The 21,329-nt window shown below is 43.0% G+C and overlaps 1 protein-coding gene across 2 annotated transcripts in view; it reads right to left on the minus strand.

The window, feature by feature from the left end:
* Positions 1-21,329, minus strand: part of ATOH8 (atonal bHLH transcription factor 8) — a 249,058-nt gene that overhangs the window by 202,789 nt on the left and 24,940 nt on the right. The window contains exon 3 of one of the 2 annotated variants that reach the window (XR_015749947.1): positions 13,808-14,235. Coding sequence is in view for 1 of the 2 variants with exons in the window: in XM_087967613.1 (XP_087823739.1) it covers positions 14,230-14,235 (6 nt within the window). In the remaining variant the exon portion in view is untranslated. Of the gene's footprint in view, positions 1-12,825; positions 14,236-21,329 lie in introns of those variants that run through there. The other variant, XM_087967613.1, reaches the window with a different exon arrangement.

Below are 21,329 nucleotides of genomic sequence, written 5' to 3' on the forward strand. Positions count from 1 at the left end.
GAGAGAATGGAAGTAGGAGAAATGGGAATATTTTAATGAAATAATGATTTAAAATATGTGAAGTGGGGGGGGGGAATAATTATGGAAAGTATAAGTGTTCCCATAAAAGTATGATATTTAATTGAAAAGTAACGTGTAAAGTGTTTAAGATATAAATGAATATTAATATTAATGATTAGATCTGTATTGGCATTAATAGCTGTTTTAATTACACCATATACCTATAATTTCCTTTTTTTCTTTTTTCTTTATAAAAGACATTGTGTAATTTTAGAGAATAAAATTGTGAATAAAATAAATGAAATGAAATAAATGAGAGAATTGAATTAGGAAGGAACGATCATATAAAAGTAAAAAAAAGAAAAGAAAAGAATGGCATCTCTGTAGGTGTATACTACCGGTCACCCCACCGAGCAGAGTGAAATAGATGAACTTTTCCCTCATCAATGAATTAAAACAGACAGGAAAAATGAGCGCACTCACAACGGGGGACTTTTAACTCCTTGGACATCACCTGCAGGTCAAAGTCCAGGTTGGAGACCAAACAGACCTTTATAACGTGATTTGAGATTTTTGTCCGTGTTTGTCTCCCAGGTTAGAGCCGCACAAAATGTTTTGAAATCTGAATACTCTGACTTGCCCGGTTCCGATTAAGCAAATAGCACGATGCTGTTCCCATCAGTGGTTGAATGTTTTTCTTTTATATACATTGGCGGTGCCCTGCCAGTGTATTTGTTTTCGAAGTGCAGGTAAATATGGATTTTCTCCAGCAAATCCCAAGAAAGAAATAACTTGCAAATTCAGAATAGACTACCGGTGTTTCTCCGAAAAAAAAAGACTTACCCTGAAAAGGCTTCTATCACGGTTTTGAGCAAATGCACTAAAATTAAGCCCTGTGCCCCAAAATTAGCCCTACTAAAGCACCTGTGCAGCTGGTCACCTGCTGCTTTGACCCAAACCTGGTTCCCAGAGAGTAAACACAAGACAAAGGTACCAGCCCAACCTTTTAACGCTTCATTCATGAATCCTGTTTCTTCACAGGTAAAAGGCTGCTTCCAACTAATTAGCTCCGATAAGGAAGAGCCTGGCCAAGTTTTTGCAAGGCTGCCAAGAACACCAGATAAAGTTACTAAGCAATAAATCAAAGAGTCTCCAAACACCAACTCAGATATTCTGAACATCCACAAGGCTTGAGTGCAAAAACTTCTTTGCTTCCTGCAAAGAACTCCGGTTTCTCAGCTGGCTTTTATCTCTTCAGGGAGGGGCCATCACCTTGCAGCCTTACTCCCGAGTCGCCCGTGCTGCTGCAGCTGCTCTTTCCTTCGAGCAGCCCTGCGCGCACATGCACTGGGCACAGGCTCCTCAGGGAACTCTTCGTCACTGCTGCCAGCCTCCACAATCTCTGAAGGCAGCACCCCACTCCCTGATGGTCCTGGACCCATCACACACAGGCCCCTCATCTGAGTCATCACTCTCCGAGACCTCAGCCATCCGCAGCTGCTGCCGGCGAACCACAACACCGACCAAAGTGAGGAGGTGAGGGGGGGGAAGGGGGAGAGGGGAACTTGCCCCACGCGTCCCGTATGCCTTTACCTAATGGTTGTACCAGCCATCCACGCAAAACAGCTGCATTACCGAAGAGACTCAACATGAGATAACAGAACAAGAGTTGGAAGGACCTTGTAGGTCTTCTACTCCAACCCGCCTACTCAAACTGGAGACCCTACACTGTATCAGACAAATAGTTCTCCAATCTCTCCTTTAAAACCTCCCGTGATGGAAGGGAGGAAGGAGGGAAGGAAGGAAAGGAAAAAGCAGAACAACAGAATTGGAAGGGACTTTGGCGCTCTTCTAGTCCAACCCCCTTACTCAAACTGGAGACCCTGTAGCGTGTATGTCGCCTTTAGAGAGACTTCTGGGGAGGTTTGGGGTAATTAAAAATCCAGGTGTGATGGTCATGCTATATTATGTAGGTCTGTCTTTTTTGTAAACCGGAAGAGAAACTACTGGATTGCATTTCTGTAGATATGGCTAAGGGGAAAAAAGTGGTGATTTTTTTTTTCCAAAGAACAAATTGATTAAAGTTTATTATAAAGTAAAATACACATCAGAAACAAAAGCCAAGAATTTGAGAGAGAAAACTTAAAATGTAAAGCAAAAGGTTGAGGGTGTAACTTTTCTTGCCTTGTACTCTACTGAAAAAAGTCAGAAGTCTCTTTCTTTCTTTCTTTCTTTCTTTCTTTCTTTCTTTCTTTCTTTCTTTCTTTCTTTCTTTCTTTCTTTCTTTCTTTCTTTCTTTCTTTCTTTCTTTCTTTCCTTCCTTCCTTCCTTCCTTCCTTCCTTCCTTCCTTCCTTCCTTCCTTCCTTCCTTCCTTCCTTCCTTCCTTCTTGTACTTTAGATCCTTCAGAAGTTTGTGCCTCCAGAAATTGTGGGTGCTCCATCACAGGAGGTTTTTAATAAGAGATTGGTGAACTATTTGTCTGATAGGGCCTCCAGTTTGAGTAGGGGGTTGGACTAGAAGACCTCCAAGGTCCCTTCCAATTCTGTTATTTTGCTATTCTGCTATTCCTTTCCTTTCCTTTCCTTTTCCTTTTCCTTCATCTTGGTCTTCCTTCCTTCCTCTCTTCATTCCTTCTCCATCACAGGAGGTTTTTAAGAAGAGATTAGACAACTGATGTGGTATAGGGTCTTCAGTTTGAGTAGCGAGTTGAACTAGAAGACCTCCAAGGGCCCAACTCTCTTATTCTGTTATCTCATGTTCTGAGTCTCTACGTGTGTTGTGTAGCAAAATGGACACCAGGTGGCTCTGTTAAACTGCTAACTCAGAGGGCTTCCAATCGCTGGGTTGTAAGTTTTTGCAAAGTTGAATTTTTTTTTTTTCTGCCAAAAATACGCTCCTTTCCCCTTCTCTTCCTAAATATTCACAGGAAAAAGAAAGAGAGAGAGAGAGAGAGAGAGAGAGAGAGAGAGAGAGAGAGGAAAAGAAAGAAAGAAAGAAAGAAAGAAAGAAAGAAAGAAAGAAAGAAAGAAAGAAAGAAAAAGAAAGAAAAAGAAAGAAAGAAAGAAAAAGACAGACAGACAGACCTTGGACTTAATGGCACTGAGAAAAAGTGATTTGGTGAGGGCTATTTTTCACACTTACAACCCTTGCAGCATCTCCCTGGTCACAGCCTCAAAATACACATGCTTGGCAATTGACTCATATTTATGACCGTTGCAGGGTCCCAGGATCACATGATCCCCTTTTACAAACCTTCTGATCAATAGGGAAGCCAGATTCATTTAATAACCATATTGCTAACGTAACTCTGCAGTGATTCACTAAACAACGGTGGCAAGAACGGTCGTAAAATGAAGCAAAACTCACTTACTGAAAGTAATTATATATATATATATATATATATATATATATATATATATATATATATATATATATGTATTATATATGTATGTATGTATGTATATATATATATATATATATATGTATGGTGTTGGCTTGGTTCGGTATTTTCCCACGTCATTGTAGTTCTTTAAAGTTGTACGTTCAGCAGAATCTCATCTGCCATCATCAGGCTTCTGTATTGTGTCCTGATGATGGCAGATGGATATATAAAAGAATATATGAATACAGAAAACTTAAGAAAACAAATATATATATATATATATATATATATATATATATATATATATATATATATACACATAGATTTTCACGGGTACAGGTATGTAGGTCTAGGTGTGTTCGGGTCTTTTCCCGTGTAAGATTAAGAGTATCTTGGCGACGTTTCGGCGAGGTCCCACTCGCCATCCTCAGGCTGGTGCTTTCTGCTTCGTGCCAGTGCAAGCAGTGTGTGATCAGAGCTGCCGTCTCTCTATAAATACTGGTGGTGGGGGCTGGTGTGCTGGGCTGGTTGGCTGCGCTGCTGCCTCTTGATTGGTTGATGGAGTTGATGTTGGCATAACCGGCTGTGTGATGGCCTTGTGAGTTTTGTTGTGGAGATATCCTGGATCTTGTGCTGTAATCTCCTAGGTTGTTTGTTTTGTTGTGATCTTTTTACCATTAGCCTCTCGTGTTTTAACGGCTTGGGTAATGGGTTGTGTGATGGGCTTGCGAGTGCTTTTGTTGTGGTATCCTGGGTCCTGCGTTGTAATCTCCTGGGTCGTTTGTGTTTTGATCTCTTTTCTATTAGCCTCCTGTGTAGTAGGCTTGGGTAATGGGTTGTGTGATGACCTTGTGAGACTTATTGCTGTGGTATCCTTGGTCTTGTGCTGTGATATCCTGGGTCATTTGCTGTGTTGCAACTTCTTGAGTTCTTGTGGTGTAATTTCTGATGTGATATCCTGAGCGGGTGGCTGTGATGTAGCATTCTGGGTTTTAGTATGGCTTCAAGTTTGGGGTCTGGATCTGTGTTCTTGGCGTGTGTCAGCTTTTTTGGTTTTGGGGTCGGGGTGTGTGACAGCTGGCACAACAGCCGTGGTCTGTTTTCTGGATGGTGGTTGTCCTTCGTTTATAGGATGGGCTTGGGCCTGGGTCTGATGAGGGGGATTGTCGATGGTGTCCCGTGTTGTTTCGGGTCTGGTGTTGGTTTTCATGGCTGGGACTCGATTGTTGGTGAGGGCTAGCTTCTAGATTTCTGGTAGGCGGAAGGTATCGACCCGTCTGTTCATGTTATGGGGGTGTTTCTCTATCTCAATGGCTTCCTTGATTATTCTCTTGCTGGAATAGTCAGTGTTGGATATTAATCTGGTTCCTTCGAAATCAAAGGCACTACAGACAAAATCAGCAAAATTCTCCACAAACACAATACCAGGACAGCCTTCGGCACTGACCAAAAAATAGCCAACATCCTAAGAAACCCCAAAGACAAGATCCAGCTAGAAAACTAAGGAGTTTATGAAATACCATGCAACAATTGCCCAGCCACATACATTGGAAAAACCAACAGGAGAATAAATGCACGCATCGCAGAACACAAAAACGCAGTCAGAAGAGAAGAAAATACTTCCTCCCTCTTCCAGCACCTTAAAGCCACAGGACATGAAATTAATTTTGAAGGAACCAAATTAATATCCAACACTGAACACTCCAGCAAGACAATAATCAGGATAATCACCCGCTCAGGATATCACATCAGAAAACTCAGGAAATTACACCACAAGAACTCAAGAAGTTGCAACACAGCAAATGACCCAGGATATCACAGCACAAGACCAAGGATACCACAGCAATAAATCTCACAGGGTCATCACACAACCCATTACCCAAGCCGTTACTACACAGGAGGCTAATGGAAAAGAGATCAAAACACAAACGACCCAGGAGATTACAATGCAGGACCCAGGATACCACAACAAAAGAACTCGCAAGCCCATCACACAACCCATTACCCAAGCCGTTAAAACATGAGAGGCTAATGGTAAAAAGATCACTACAAAACAAACAACCCAGGAGTTTACAGCACAAGATCCAGGATATCTCCACAACAAAACTCACAAGGCCATCACACAGCCCGTTATGCCAATATCAACTCCATCAACCAATCAAGAGGCAGCAGCGCAGCCAACCAGCCCAGCACAACAGCCCCCACCACCAGTATTTATAGAGAGACGGCCAGCTCCGATCACACACTGCTTACACTGGCATGAAGCCGAAAGCACCAGCCTGAGGATGGCAAGTGGGACCTCGCCGAAACAAGATACTCTTAATCTTACATTGGGAAAAGACCCGAACACACTAGACCTACATACCTGTACCCGTGAAAATCTACGAAAACACACACACACACACACACACACACACATAAAATTTTCAAAATGAAAAGATAAACACTTGACATATTGATTCCAGAATGTTAAATGGAACCACATAGCACTTACAATTTGAAAAGAGGCTGGCATAAACTCCTTAGAGTGCATAACCTCTCGAAATCATGGCCTGTTGTTAATTAAATACTTGGCTGGTGTAAGGAAACCTTCCACGTTATTTTAAATTTTCTCTTGTGACAAAGCCATTGTTTCTTGCAACAAGAAAGAAACCGCTTCCCAACCTTCGAATCAGACATGACTTTATTCTACTGTTGAGTTGCTAATTTTCATGGAATTTCTCCGCCTGTCACAGACAGAAGTTGTATATACAGGATTTTAGTATTTCCTCCCTGGCTCCAGCCTCAATTTGAAGGACCGTAAAACTTTGACTGGATTCCAGGAGTGCAGTGGTTTACAGAGGCAAGAAAAACGATGCTGCAGAAAAACAAGCTCCTTGGAAAAGCGTTGTTTGCATTTTGTCAGCATGCATGGCGTTGAAATGCCGTCTCACAATATTGAATAGGGTATCAAAAAGAGAAGAAATTTAGTCCAGAGCTGTCCACCAGCCTCAGAAGGTAAGGAGAGGCGCTTATCCTTCCTTCTATCTAGACCATAAGATTAATCTGGGCATCTAGTAAGATATGTAGCCTGCAGGTCTGGATACTACGGTGCCTAGAAAAGCAAAATTTAGGATGCAAATAGACCTCAGCGTTGTGCATCCTTTGACCATATGCTCTAGGGCTGTGATGGCGAACCTATGGCACGTGTGCCACAGGTGGCACGCAGAGCCATTTGTATGGGCACGCTAGCCCCAGCCAAACTTACCTGCACTGCTCAGGAATGCACCTCCCAGCTGATTTTTGGCCTGTTTGAGGCTTTTTCGGCCTCCCAGAGGCTTGGGGGAAGCCTCTGCAGCCTTTGGAGGCCGAAAAACAGGCCCGTTTTGTCACTTCCTGTATTTCCGGAAATACCGGAAATGACAAAACGGGCCCATTTTTCAGCCTCCAAAGCCTGCAGAGGCTTCCCTCGAGCTTCTGGGAGGCCGGAAAAAAAAAAGGCCTCAAACGGGCCGAAAATCAACTGGGAGGCAAGCACATGTGCAGTGCAGGTAAGGGGGTGACGGTGGGGGGAAATTGCACGCACATGCACAGGGGATGTGCCCCCGCCCCACATGCATTGCCTTCTGGGTGGTGTGCGTGGGCGCAATTTTCATCATTGGAGTCCAAAAAGGTTAGCCACCCCTGCTCTAGGGATTCACCAAATTCTAACCAAAAGTGTTTAGAACAGAATAGGATCTGGAACGGACCTTGAAGGTCTTCTAGTCCAACCTTCTGCTCAAGCAGGAGACCTCCTGATATCATTTCCAGACAAGTGGCTGTTAAGTCTCTTCTTAAAAACCTCAGGCGATGGAGCACCCACAGCTTCTGGTGGCAAGCTGTTCCACTAGTTAATTGTCCTCACTGTTAGGAAGTTTCTTCTTAATTCCAGGTTGCTTCTCTCCTTGATTCGTTTCCATCCGTTGCTTCTTGTCTTGCCTTCTAGTGCTTTGGGAAATAAGTGGCCACCCCCCATGGGTGGGATTCTACCAGTTCGCACCTATTCGCTAGAACCGGTTGTTAACATCCTAAGCAGTTCGGAGAACCGGCTGTTAGAAGAAATTACTGGCCTAATCCTGTAAGGAAGGCAGGAAGGAAATATTCTGGTGTTGCTTACAGAAACTGCCTCTCCATTAACCCTTATTACATTCTTGGCATGACTAGACTTCCTGTCTCAGGAACTTCTCTGGAGTTTTTTTTCCTTCCTTTGTTGGTACTTTGCTTGTGTGGAGTGACCATTTAAAGTTACAATGGCACTGAAAAAGGTGACTTATGACCATTTTTCACACTTATGACTGTTGCAGCATCCCCACAGTCATGAGAGGCCAGGCGATGAGATGAGTGCCTCAATGTGAGTGATGTTGAGTTGGCCACACCCAGCCAATCACATGACCACCAAGCCACAGCCCACCAACTAAGCCATGCCCACAGTACCGGTTGTTAAAAAATTGGAATCCCATCCCTGCCCCCCCCCCCACCTTAATTGTGGCAGCCCCTCAAATACCGGAAGACTTCTACCAACATGTCCCCTTAGTCCTTCTTTTCCCTAGACTAGCCATGCCCAGTTCCTGCAACCATTCATCCTATGTTTTAGTCTCCAGGCCTTTAATCACCTTAGTTGCTCTTCTCTGCACTTTTCCCAATGTCTCTATTTTAATTTGCCTTTAGACTTCGACATATGAATCCTACCTACTAGTTCTGGACTGCAAATTTCAACTGGACCACTAGATGGCAGGAAAGAGAGACAGAAGCAATACCATTTGCTGCCATCTGCTGGTTGTCTGGAGTCCAGATCTGATGGCCCAAGTTAAAATATCTAGTTTCTCTTTTCCTGAAAATAACCCAACCGTTTTTCCTGGGGAACCAACCATGTACCGTGTCTACTTCAACCAAGCCAAAGAACATTCCATTTGGACTCCGTCATGGTCATTTTCTTTCTCTGGGTCCCAATCAAGGACATCCATGGGATGGGAAAGAGAGACTGGGTTGGACTAGGTCAACATTCATGAGCCAAAGAATCTGCTTTGGGAGATGATGTAAAGGAGATGAATTAAGGTATTTTGAAGCTTGGTGGTAGCCCTTCCTCGTTGCTTGAAGGCTTGCCCTGAGGCCCATGGGTGTGTTGTGGTTCACCAGCAGCCTGTACAGGCGGCAGCAGAATTGGACAGTGGGGAAGAATGGGGACCAGTCCAGGAGTCTGGGGAGGACTCGGGTCCTGCATCCGATTCAGGGATGGGGCCAGGACCATCTGGGAGTGGGGTGCTGCCTCCGGAGCCTTTGGAGTCTGGCAGCAGCAAGGCAGAGGAACCAGGGGAGCCTGTTCCCATGCGTGCAGAGCTGCTGGAAGGTGACAGCAGCTGAAACAAAAGGGGTGACTCGGGAGTAAGGCTTGGAGGTGATTGCCCCTCCCATAAGGTATAAAAGTCAGGCCAAGATGATGAAACCTTTGCAGGAAGCAAAGTAGTTTGATCGGTTCCGAGTCATCCTTGAAGCTCTTTTGTACTTTGGTTGGGTTTTTTTTGTGTGTGTGTGTGTACTTCGGTTGGTTTCTTTTCTAGTTAATTTGATAGTTCTGTTTTTGGCAGCACTTCACAGAACTGAAAGGTGGGTGCTTATCTCGGGGAACTGTTTGAGAGTAATTCCGGCTGGGAATGAAAACCATTCCCAGCGTTGCAATAAAATAGGTTTTGCTTTTAAAACAAGTTTGTGAATAATTACGATTTACGAAGCCTGGGTCAGAACAGGGTGATCATTCAGAGTGGCCAGAATGATTCTGCATTGCAGGTGAAGGTCAGAAGTTTTATGAAGAACAAAGGAAGGATCAGAGCATGGAGGCACACCAAAAAAAAAAAAAACCTTACTTGACTGAGCCAAATACTTGAGTCCAATTGATCCTTCCATAGATGAAGATGTTTGGAGCAAGGAAGCTCCAGGGAGCACCTGTGCTGGAGGATGGTCTTAGTAGTCACTCACAAACTCCTACCCTGTGGGACTTGCTCAGCTCATACAGTCTATTTTTCTCTCAAGAAAAGGCTACTAATCTGCAGTTCTTTTTCCTTTTCCTTCATACCTCCATCATCTCCATACCTTCAATCAACATTTAATGAGGACAAATTACTTCATATGAAAGGATTTAAATGTACAGTACGTTGCTCCAACACATGCAATTATTTTTCTCCAAGGGATTAGGCTCCCTTAAATACCTTCTGGATTACAGGACCATGATGCAGATTTTAAAGACACAACTTTAAAATCCTAGAATAAGTGGAATTTCAAAAGCGCTTCTAATCCACCTTGTAGTTAATTAAGTTTAATCTTCTGTATATAGCCTTTCCTTTTCAGCTGCTGTGTTCTTGGAGTACTTTTGTCCGCAATGCAGCAGAAAGATCAGAGCTAAAAGCTATAATAATTTTAAAACTAAGTACCTTGAGCTCACCTGTTTAGAGTATTAGGACAGATGTGAGCCAGTATTGTGTACGGGAAATCATTTATTTAATTGGAATGTTATTAAGCATTTAAATGTTGCTCCTCTAATATTGTTCCTCCTAGATATATACCTAGATATTTTGAGAATGGCACACAAAAAGCATTGTTTGGGCATTACTAACTAAATTCCTCTTTTCACAGTACGTAACAGAATAACAGGGTTGAAGACCCTCCCTGCTCAGGCAGGAGGCTGTCTTATTATTTTAGGCAAATGATTGTCCAATATTTTCTTTAAAACTTCCAATATTCTGTCCCCAGTGACATCCAGTGTTGGAGCATTCACAACTTCTGGAGGCAAGTTGTTCCACTGGTTAATTGTTCTCACTGTTAGGAAATTCCTCCTTAGTTCTAAGTTGCTTCTCTCCTTGGTTACTTTCCATCCATGGTTTCTTCTCCTGCCTTCAGGGGCTTTGGAGAATAGCTTGACTCCCTCTTCTTTGGGGCAGCCCCTGAGATATTGGAAGACTGCTATCATGTCATCCCCTAGTCATTCTATTCATTAAAACTAGACATACCCAATTCCAGCAACCCTTCTTTGTATGTTTTAGCCTCCAGTCCCTTAATCATCTTCGTTGCTCTTCTCTGCACTCTTTCCAGAGTCTCAACATCTTTTTAAAATCATGGTGACCAAACTGGATGCAGTATTCCAAGTGCGGCTTCACCAAGGCACAGTGCATTTAATTATGGTTTACTCAGTCTATTTTTCTGTGTCCGTGCTAACTAAAACCAAGGTTATAAGCTGAGGTTGTATATCATGTCAGGCTAAACTGCGACTGGCTACTTGGTGCATTGAGAGTCAATTTAAGGTCAGAATATATGTCTTTGCGGTATATTAACAATCCATCATGAATTAATTGTAGGTTATAGTTACCCCATTTAAATTAAATTGAAAGAATAAATATTGCCTTTCTTAGATTCTGGTATGGTGCTTGGCGTAGGGAAGAACGCTTAGTATGAATGTTTGTAAATCTCACTTTCTACAGAAAATTAAAGGGAAATTATATTTTTGCGGTACTCTTGCCTTTTGTTCAGGGGAAAAAAATGCCCAATACATAATGCTGCTTTATCCAATTCTTCCAGAATTCGGTACTGGCCCTGTAAGATGAGCAATCATAAAATCATCCGATGAAGTTCTACGGGTGAAGAAGGACTTAAATTTGGGTCCCTCGGGTTTTGTTTAACCGCTACTCCTCAACAACCCCAGGAGGCAAGGCGTGCCACTGATTTAATCATTCCCACCATCAGATTTCTCCTTAGTTCCGGGTTGGATCTTCCTCCGAGGAGCTTCCATCTGTTATTTCTTATCCTACCTTCAGGTGGTTTGGAGAAGATGTTGAGCCTCCCCTCTATGGGATGGCCTCTCAGATAGTGTTGTGACCTCAGCTTCCTCAAAAGGCACGAGGCCGACTCTTTGTCCCGGCAAAACCCCTTTTATTAAACAAAGGTGAATTTCTTGCATTCACATTCAGCTAAAGGCCTGGCACACCGTCTTTCAAGGGTGTAATTTGAGAGCACAGACCTTATCTAGCTTGGAGAGCTGCCAAGTAACTATTTCCAAACGCAGTCTTCTCTTCTCTTCTCTTCTCTTCTCTTCTCTTCTCTTCTCTTCCCTTCCCTTCCCTTCCCTTCCCTTCCCTTCTCTTCTCTTCTCCTCTTCTCTTCTCTCCTCTCCTCCCCTTATTATTTCTTCTCTCTTCTCTTCTCTTCTCTTCTCTTCTCTTCTCTTCTCTTCTCTTCTCCTCTCCTCTCCTCTCCTCCTCTCCTTATTTCTTCTCTCCTCTCTTCCCCTCCCTATTCCATTCATTCCATTCCATTCCACTCTATTCTTCTCTTTTTCTCTTCTCTCCTCCTCTCCCATTATTCTCTCTCTCTCTTCTCTTCTCTCTCTCTTCTCTTCTCTTCTCTTCTCTTCTCTTCTCTTCTCTTCTCTCCTCTCCTCTCCTCTCCTCTCCTCTCCTCCTCTCCTCCCCTTATTATTTCTTCTCTCCTCTCTTCCCCTCCCTATTCCATTCATTCCATTCCATTCCACTCTATTCTTCTCTTTTTTCTCTTCTCTCCTCCTCTCCCATTATTCTCTCTTCTCTTCTCTTCTCTTCTTCTCTTCTCTTCTCTTCTCTTCTCTTCTCTTCTCTCTTTCCTTCCCTCTTCTCCTCCCCTCCCATTATTATTTCTCTTCTTTCCTCCCCTCCCCTCCCTATTCCATTCATTCCATTCCATTCCACTCTATTCTTCTTTTTCTCTTCTCCCCTCCCCTCCCATTATTCTCTCTCTCTCTTCTCTTCCTTCCCTCCTCTCCTCCCCTTATTATTTCTCTTCTCTCCTCTCCTCCCCTCCCCTCCCTCATTCCATTCCACTCTATTCTTCTCTTTTTTCTCTTCTCTCCTCCTCTCCCATTATTCTCTCTTCTCTTCTCTTCTCTTCTCTTCTCTTCTCTTCTCTTCTCTTCTCTTCTCTTCTCTTCTCTTCTCTCTCCTCCTCTCCCCTCCCTATTCCATTCCATTCTATTCTATTCTTCTCTTCTCTTTTTTCTCTCCTCCCATTATTATTTCTCTTCTCTTTGTTCTTTTCCCTTCTCCTCTCCTCTCCCGTCCCCTCCTATTCATTTTATCCACAACCTATTTTTAGGACTAAAATTCAAAACTGGAAGAGCTTGCTGCTCCAAATGTGAAGAGTTATATGCTAGTAAGATTGCTGCAACAATATCTAGCCATCTCAATTTCATTCGCAAAAACAAAATGCGAATAATTTATCCTGAAATAACAGAAGGTTAAATTTAGCTGCAATGTATAGGCATTACACATTGCCCTTTGCCTAAAATACAGTATTCTTTTCCTCAAAAGTCTGCATTATTTTACCGTAACATCGAATTATAGTCTTCATTACAAGCATATGTCTCACATACGACATGCATTATTTATAAAATTTGCGTACTCCAAGTGAATTTCTCCATTTTTGTTTTACTTCAATTTGAAGTGAAATATACAACATAGTATTCAAATGCCTTTGCATTACATGGCCTTGAACATTTCTGAAATTCAAAATGTGACATTATCAACCTTTCTGGAATATTCTGCTCATTGATGCTATTCAGGCTATTGAACCTTCCTTTCTTTTGATAAGATACATTTTAATTAATCAGGTTAAATGGCATGGGTTTTTTAAAAAAAAATGTGGAAAGAAACCATCCCTCGTAACGGTCTCCGCTGTTTGTCACTATTTTTCACCCAGAAAATCTGGCTTTTTTAAATAACCAAAATTCAGTAAAAGTGAAGGAAAGAAAAAATGTGTGGAACAATAGCACGGAGGGGGGCGTCAAAAAAGGAATCAGCCTAGAATCTCTACGTAGCCACAAGCGGATTAAATCCAACCTCCCTTGAATTCCATCGATCCTGATCTAACTCCAAGCAGGCTAAGTAAGATTCCTGTGCATTTAGCAATAAATCAATTTGATTGGACCTTCATACGGGGATCTGGTCCTTCACGCCTGGCGCATGGGCTGCTTCTTGATGATTTTAGTGCTGCCATTTTCAGGTACATAGAGCTGTATTTATTGACAGAAATGCCTGTCAGTTCTGACTCAGTCCTGCAGCCATTACATTAAACGGGCCTTGCCACCCTTCTCCTCTACAGACACCAGCTCATTTTAAACGTGCACCCCACCAAAAGCAACCAATGATTTCTTCCCCATCTCAATAGATCCCTGATTTATATTGCTGACCACCGAAATGTACAGAACCATCATCTTCTTTTAACGATCCCATAATCCTTTTCAGGGCAGAGTCTGGACAAACTGAATGGAGCTGGCAGAGTATTTACTGGCCAGATGCCTTTCCTGTCACCAATGTGGAATTTTGTTCAGCAGATATATTCTCACCGTGCCCAGAGGGAGAGAAATATCTGCCTCTACCTAGGATTGAACTCACAACCACCTGATTGTGAAGTGAGAGCGTCACCTCTAGGCCACTGCACCATTCACTGTAATTTACAGAATGTAAGGACTGTAATCTCTGCATTTGAGGAGACGCTACAGAAACTCAACCAGCTCTTTGGCACTAGTAATGTCATTTACAACAGGGATTGTCTTTCTTAGGACTAGCGGGAGAAGTTTCTCCCTAGGACTCAGATAGTAACGTGAGATTGGCTTGAGAGGAAAACCACAGAAGGGAAGGCCTCCATCTTTCTCCAAAAAGGGTGTCACAACCCAGAGTGTTTCCGTAGCCGGTCTTCAAAATGGCGGATGCTTTCTTCTGCCTTCCATGCGAACACGGGGCCTTTTTGAGAAGATGGACAGGACGAATCATCTGCTCGGTTCTTCCACCCAATCCTCCTCCCTTCTAGTTGTCATTCCTGAAAACAAACGCAATAGAATCAAAGGAATGGAATGAGGAATCCTTTGCCAGCCTTTTATTGGCACGGGGGGGCGGAGGTTTAATGGCACTCCATAAATAAGTTGGAAGATCTCTGAAGAACATTACGTCCTTCACCGTGATGATGAAGTAAACTAAAAGTAGAAACGCTCGTTGCCATGGTCCTCACCCTACTTAACTTTTCATCCATGGAATGTTAGCTGGAGACAAACTAGTTGGATGGAGGTCGCAAAGGTGCTTTTGTTTTTTTTTTCCTTTGAACATGTTTCCCTTCTCATCTAATAAGCTTCTTCAGCTGTGACAGGACAGGGGGAAAGGGAAGGATTTATATTCCTTGCAGACAGCTGGTCATTTGTATCCTTTTTGAGGGTCCTTGAGGCCACTTGGAGGTTTCTCGGTGTCCTCAGGGTCACCTGAGTGGTGCAAATCCTTCCTGTAGTCTGCCATTTTTTTCCACTGCAAAATCCATTCTCCTCTGGAAATGTGGGAGTAGGAATGGATTTCCAAAGGAAAAATTGCAGGCTACAGGAAGGATTTGCACTACTCAGGTGACCCTGAGGACAAAGATCAACCTCCAGGTGGCCTCAACGACCTTCTCAAAGGATGCAAATGACCAGCTGTCTGCAAGGAATATAAATCCTTCCATTTTCCCACCATCCAGTCAGAGCTGAAGAAGCTTCTGGGATGAGAAGCAAAACGTCCTCAAAAGAAAAAACAAGAAAGTCCAGTTGCCTCCAGAAAAAAAAACCATGACCTGCAGGACTGAGAATCTCTACACACTTTTAGTTTGTTGGACGTAACTAAAAATCCAAATTTTTTAGGAGCAACTCTTCTTCTTAATTACACGCACTCCAGCTCATCATGTCATGGTTAACACTATCCAGGATAGCACGAGGAAAAAGGAAATAGGGTTTTTTTCAGCGTCCACCATTCGTACTTTAGATGATGATTACCTGAGAAAAACAGGCTACTTAATGAAAACTTCACCTTCCAGGTGAGAAGAATGGAGGCTCAGCCAATGGCATTGTAGACAAGTTATACTCTGACAATAAAGATAATAATAATAAGTGGGCCACGCAGAGCAGAGAGTAAAGACTGAGTACAGACAGTTCTCAACTGATGGTCACAACTGAACTCCCACATTTTTGCTAAGTGAGACAATTGTTAACTCAGTTTTAACCCATTGCTTGCCACAGTAGTTCAAGTAATTCCCTGCAATTGTTAAGTTAGTCACACAGCTGTTAAACAAATCTGGCCTCCCCATTGACTTCGCTTATCAGACGGTCACAAAAAGGAATCATGTGCTCCTGGGACACCGCAACTGTCGTAAATATGAGTCAGCTGCCAAGTGCCTGAATTCTGAACATATGATTTGGTCATATCTGGTCAAGCTAGGGCAGTGGTTGCCAACCAGTGGGCCGGGGACCACTGGTGGTCCATGAGAAAATGTTGCTGGTCCGCAGAGAAATGTCACCCCCAAAGCAATTAATCCAGGCTACGCGGGAACACAAGGCTGCACCTCCCACATGGCCTGTGGAAACACAAGGCTTGCATCGCTTGCACTGAGAACAACACGAGGGAGTGAGGGGAGGGGGAAAAGGGCGGAGGGGAGAACTTGCCCTACTCGCGCCACGGACCTGGCTGGGCTGCTTCTTTCCACTTCTTCCTTCTTCTGCTTTTGGCTGCACGCTAGGAAAGCAGCCAAAGTCTTTCTTTCTCTCCCCCAAACTCCGCCAGAAATGAGTCTTTGGGACCCTGCAAGGCCTCCTGCTCCAAGAGGCTGCACTGGAAAAGGCTCATTTTTGGAGGAGTTTGGGGGAGAGAAAGAAAAACTGCTGCTGCTTCTGCTGCTTTCCTTGCATGAAGCCAAAAGTCTCTCTCTCTCTCTCTTTCCCCCTGAGAACGGAGCTGGAGACAGTATCCTGCTATCCCAAATAAAGAATGGTAGGAAACAGAGTGGGGAATTTCCCTGAAGACTTTTTGGGGGGATTTTCCCAGGGTCTCTGGTCCGCGGGATTTAAAATGATGAGTTTGGTGGTCCCTGAGGTCCAAAAGGTTGGCAACCCTGATCTAGAGTGTATTTTTTTTTTTTTTTTGAAGCAGGGATGGTTTGTGGTTAGGTCAATAAATCAAGCGAAAGGATGGAGAACTTGACATTGAGATGTTGATAGTAGGACAAGAGGCATCGGTTGGCCCAGCCTGCACTTCCAAAGTTCGTTGCTATCTTGCAACCTTGAGACAGATTCAACCATCCCTCTTGGCTCAGCCTTGCATACCTTAGTTAGCAAACCCTCTTGGACCCGGCTTAATTTCAATAGTTCTAACTTCTCCCATGTATCAGATATATATAAATACATTTTTTTAAAAAAGTAGAATTGTAGTAGACTCATGCCAGACTGAAAAGACCGCTTATTTTAACCTTGACCCCAACAAATTAGCTTTTTGGGTGTCAGCTTCTGAATGTCAGCAACAGTTTTTAGCTGAAAGCAATCTATTTTCAACCACCAGATACATTAACTGAGATTATGCCAGAGGACGTATTTCCTTGCCTCTAACCGTGAAGATTATCTTCCTGTAGGGCAAATATGCAGAGTCAGGAGAAATAATGCAGTCAAAACATTTATCTTCATGGAGACAAAACCCTGATTTAGTTCTTTCAGGGAATTCATTCCAAGCTCCCTCTTTTCCACCTCAGCCAAGACATTCTGATGGAATGCTAGTCTACAGCGAACAACTGAATGCTAATTTTTTTTAGGTCCCTAATGTATCCTTTGCCTCCTGAATACCTACAAAAACTTTCATTAAATGCATAATTAAGAAACCTCAGGGGTTGGGTTGATTTGGAGTATCGAGATTAATTTAATCATAATTCCTTTTACTTGGCCCGACTCTGTTTAGGAGCTCAAAATCTTTGATCTGGAGAGAGTACAAGAATCAGTGGAAACTAATCCAAAACTTGGTTCCAGATCCATGTGTGTCAAGCTCGGCCATTTTAAGGAGTGCGGACTTCAACTCCCAGCATGGCTGGCTGGGGGAATTCTGGGAGTTGAAGTCCACAGGTCTTAAAATGGCTGAAGTTGAGGAACCCTGGTCCAGATAAAGCCTACATACCAGTGGTGGGGTTCAAATTGTTTTTCTACCGGTTCGGTGGGCGTGGCTTGGTGGTTTGCCTAACACATGCACGCAGCTTTCCCCACACCAGCTGAGACCTGCAGTGCCAATCCAGATAACGGATAATCAGAGTTGGAAGGGACCTTGTAGGTCATCTAGTCCAATCCCCTACCCAAGCAGGAGACCCTGCACCACTTCTGACAGATGGCAGTCTTGAAAGTCTCAAGTGATGAAGCTCCCACAACTTCTGAAGGCAACTTCTGTTCCATGGGATGATTGTTCTCATTGTCAGAAAGACTCTAGAAAAAGTACACAGAAGAGCAACCAGGATGATTAGGGGACTGGAGACTAAAACATATGAAGGACGGTTACAGGAACTGGGCCTGGCTAGTCTAGGGATGAGAAGGACCAGGGGAGACAGGAGAGCAGCCTTCCAATATTTGAGGAGCTGCCCCAGAGAGGAAGAAGGGGTCAAGCTATTCTCCTAAGCACCTGAAGGCCAGACAAGGACTAATGGATGGAAACTGATCAAGGAGAGATTTAACCTGGAAATAAGGAGAAACTTTCTGACAGTGAGAACAATCAACCGATGGAACAGAAGTTGTTCTTGAAAGTTGTTGGAGCGCCATCACTTGAGACTTTCAAGAAGAGACTGGACAGCCATTTGTCAGAAATGGTGCAGGGTCTCCTGCTTGGGCGGGGAGTTGGACTAGATGACCTACAAGGTCCCTTCCAACTCTGATTATCTGTTATCTGTTAAGCCCCTTTGGGACAACCATGACCTGGATGATGGAGAAACTCTACAGACTTTTAGCGATACACTCTGTTTTTCCTTAGAAATGTTGACTCTAGCAGCTGAATCTCCAAGGATGGGCTGTTCAAATAAAGTCATTATGGCAACTGCAACTGCCCCATGGAAAGGGTTTTTTGACATGCTTTGAGGGACCCAGAAAAGGGGAGGGCCTTCCATCATATGACAGTAGATATCATCTTGACTTTTTTCATCTCCCTAGAGATTTTTCCCCTCTCCTTGTCATTTGTATCCATCCACCTGTTCGTTCTTCATCTGATCTGCTTGTGCTGTTGTGTGTGCACAGGCAGAGTTGCCACTGGTACCACCACTGTGCAAAATAACTTTGATTATTTATTTATTTATTTGTCAAGCAAGTATTAGATAACAGGTATAAGTATAAAACATGGTTATGAATACATGAAATGGATATGAATTAAAAAAAAAACTCAATAGGACAGGGACGGTAGGCATGTTGGTGCGCTTATGCACTCCCCCTACAGACTTCTTAGGAAAGGGGTGAGGTCAATAGTAGACAGTCTAAAGTTAAAGTTTTTGGAGTTTGGGGAAGAAACCACAGAGTCAGGTAGAGTATTCCAAATATTGACCACTCTTGCTACAAATCGTATTTTCTGCAGTCAAATTTGGTGCGGTTAACCTTGAGTTTGTATCTATTGTGTGCTCTTGTATTGTTATGGTTGAAACTGAAGTAGTCACTGATGGGTAGGACATTGCAGGAGATAATTTTATGTACTACAACTTAGATCGGACCGAAGATTATGGAAACCATCTTATTATCTACCAGCAAAGGCATTTGATGTATGTGCAAACACATCCTCAATGTACCATACATATACATATACATATACATATACATATACATATACATATACATATACATATACATACATGCATACATACATATATGGCAACTGGCCAAATATAATAATATTAATATAATATTAATTTAATACTAATATTAAAGAATCCTACATTTGTGGGACATTCTCAACCCAAGAGGGCTGATCTGGGCAGGCAAACCACTTGTTTTAATTCCTTTGTGGAAGCCAACACACACATTTTTAAAAGAGCACAGAAAAAAAAGCCACGAGAGACAGCCAAGGCTGTGGATTTGAGTCACAGAGTTTGCAGCTGTCCCGGAAAAATTAAAATAAACAGCATGGTAAAAAATCAAAGTCTGTATTTTTTTTATTTTTTTTATTTTGTCACACCCAGCTTCAGAAGGGGCCATAAGGAGCATTAAAATCAAAGGGCCAGGCGAACGCATTCATTTCATTTCAACAGCTCTCCCTGAGCTTCACCACCTGTTTCAATCCCTAAAGCATCAAAGGATATAGCACCAGAATAAACTGCCTAGCAATTGTTCCTGTAATCTTGTACCCTGGCGTATTTAAAACTTTCTAAAAAACACAACGGGACCTGCTTATGTTTTTTTTTTTAAAATGTCCCATGGAGATTCGTCCAGGTCATGACTGCCCCAAAAACACTTTTCCAAAAGGCAACTGGATTTCCTTGTTTTTTTTCCTCCTTCAACACTGTTTTGTTTCTCCAGTTCTGACAGGGAGGTAGGGAAATGGAGGGATTTATACTCCTTGCAGACAACTTCAACTTCAGAAGTTGTGGGAGCTTCATCCCTGGAGGCTTTCAAGAAGAGGCTGGGCTGCCACCTGTCTGAAATGGTGTAGGGTCTCCTGCTTGAACAGAGGGTGGACTAGATGACCTCCAAGGTCCTTTCCAAGTCTGTTATTCTGTATTTGCACAGGGAGCTAGGTATGTCTACCCTGTCAAAGAGAGGGATTGTGGGGTCATGAATGATAGTCCTCTTCCAGTCCTTGAAGGCGGGATTGAAATATTCTCTAAGAGCCAGAAGGCAGGACAAGAACCAAGGGGTGGAAGGAGGGACCCAAGTAGGGAGGACTTTTCTGATGGTACAATCAATAAGTAGACTAGCTTGTCTCCTGGGGTTGTAGGTGATCCATCACTGGAGGTTTTCAAAAACAGACAGGACAACCAAATTAATGGAATGGCATAAGTAGGGGGTTAGACTAGAAGACCTCTGAGGTGCCTTCCAATCCTATGATTCTAACTTCGAGGACTTTAGGTCCACCCTTTTCTTAAAAATTCCCAGTGTTGGAGCATTCACAACTTCTGGAGGCAACTTCTGTTCCACTGATTAATTGTTCTCACTGTTAGGAAGTTTCTCCTTAATTCCGGGTTAGAATAAGAATAGTTGGAAGGGACCTTGGAGATCTTCTAGTCCACCCCCTTGCTCAGGCAGGAAACCTGATACAATTTCAGACAAATGGCTTTCAGAAATTTATACAATTTCAGACAATCTCTTCTTAAAAACTTCCGGTGATGGATCACCCACAACTTCTGGTGGCAAGTTGTTCCACTGATTATTTGTTCTAATTGTCAAGAAAGTTCTTCTTATTTCTAGGTTGCTTTTCTCCTTGGTTAGTTTCCATCCATGGTTTCTTGTCTTGCCTTCAGGTGCTCTGGAAAATAAGTTGACCCCCCTCTTCTTAGTGGCAGCCCCTTAAATACTGGAAGGCTGCTCTCATGTCACCCCTAGTCCTTCTTTTCTCTAGACTAGCCAATTGTTCCTGCAACCGTTCTTCCTATATTTTAGTCTCCAGGTCTTTAGGAGAGAAAAACAATGGCTACCAACCTGCCTTCCATCGAGGGCCTGTATCCTGCACGAGTCCAAAAGAGGGCTGTGAAAATATTTACACACCCCTCACATCCTGGACATAAACTGTTTCAACTCCTTCCCTCAAAACGACGCTATAAAGCACTGCACACCAGAACAACCAGACACAAGGGGAGTTTCTCCCCGAACACCATCACTCTGCTAAACAAATAATTCCCTCAACACTGTCCAACTATTTATAAAGTCTGCACTACTATTACTATTAATCTTCTCATCACTCCTTATCTCCTATCCTCTCCCACTTGTGACTGTATGACTGTAAGTTTGTTGCTTCATCCTTATGATTTGTATGGATTGTTTCCTAGCATGATTTGATTGCTTATTGTACCCTTTGACGACTATTAAGTGTTGTACCTGACGACTCTTGACGAATGTCTCTTTTCTTTTATGTACACTGAGAGCATTTGCACCAAGACAAATTCCTTGTGTGTCCAATCAC

This window comes from Notechis scutatus, chromosome 5 (genome assembly GCF_049901735.1).
Source record: "Notechis scutatus isolate UNSWTSFEM ecotype Mainland chromosome 5, rNotScu1.2, whole genome shotgun sequence".
In the NCBI taxonomy this organism is placed as follows: Eukaryota; Metazoa; Chordata; class Lepidosauria; order Squamata; family Elapidae; genus Notechis; species Notechis scutatus.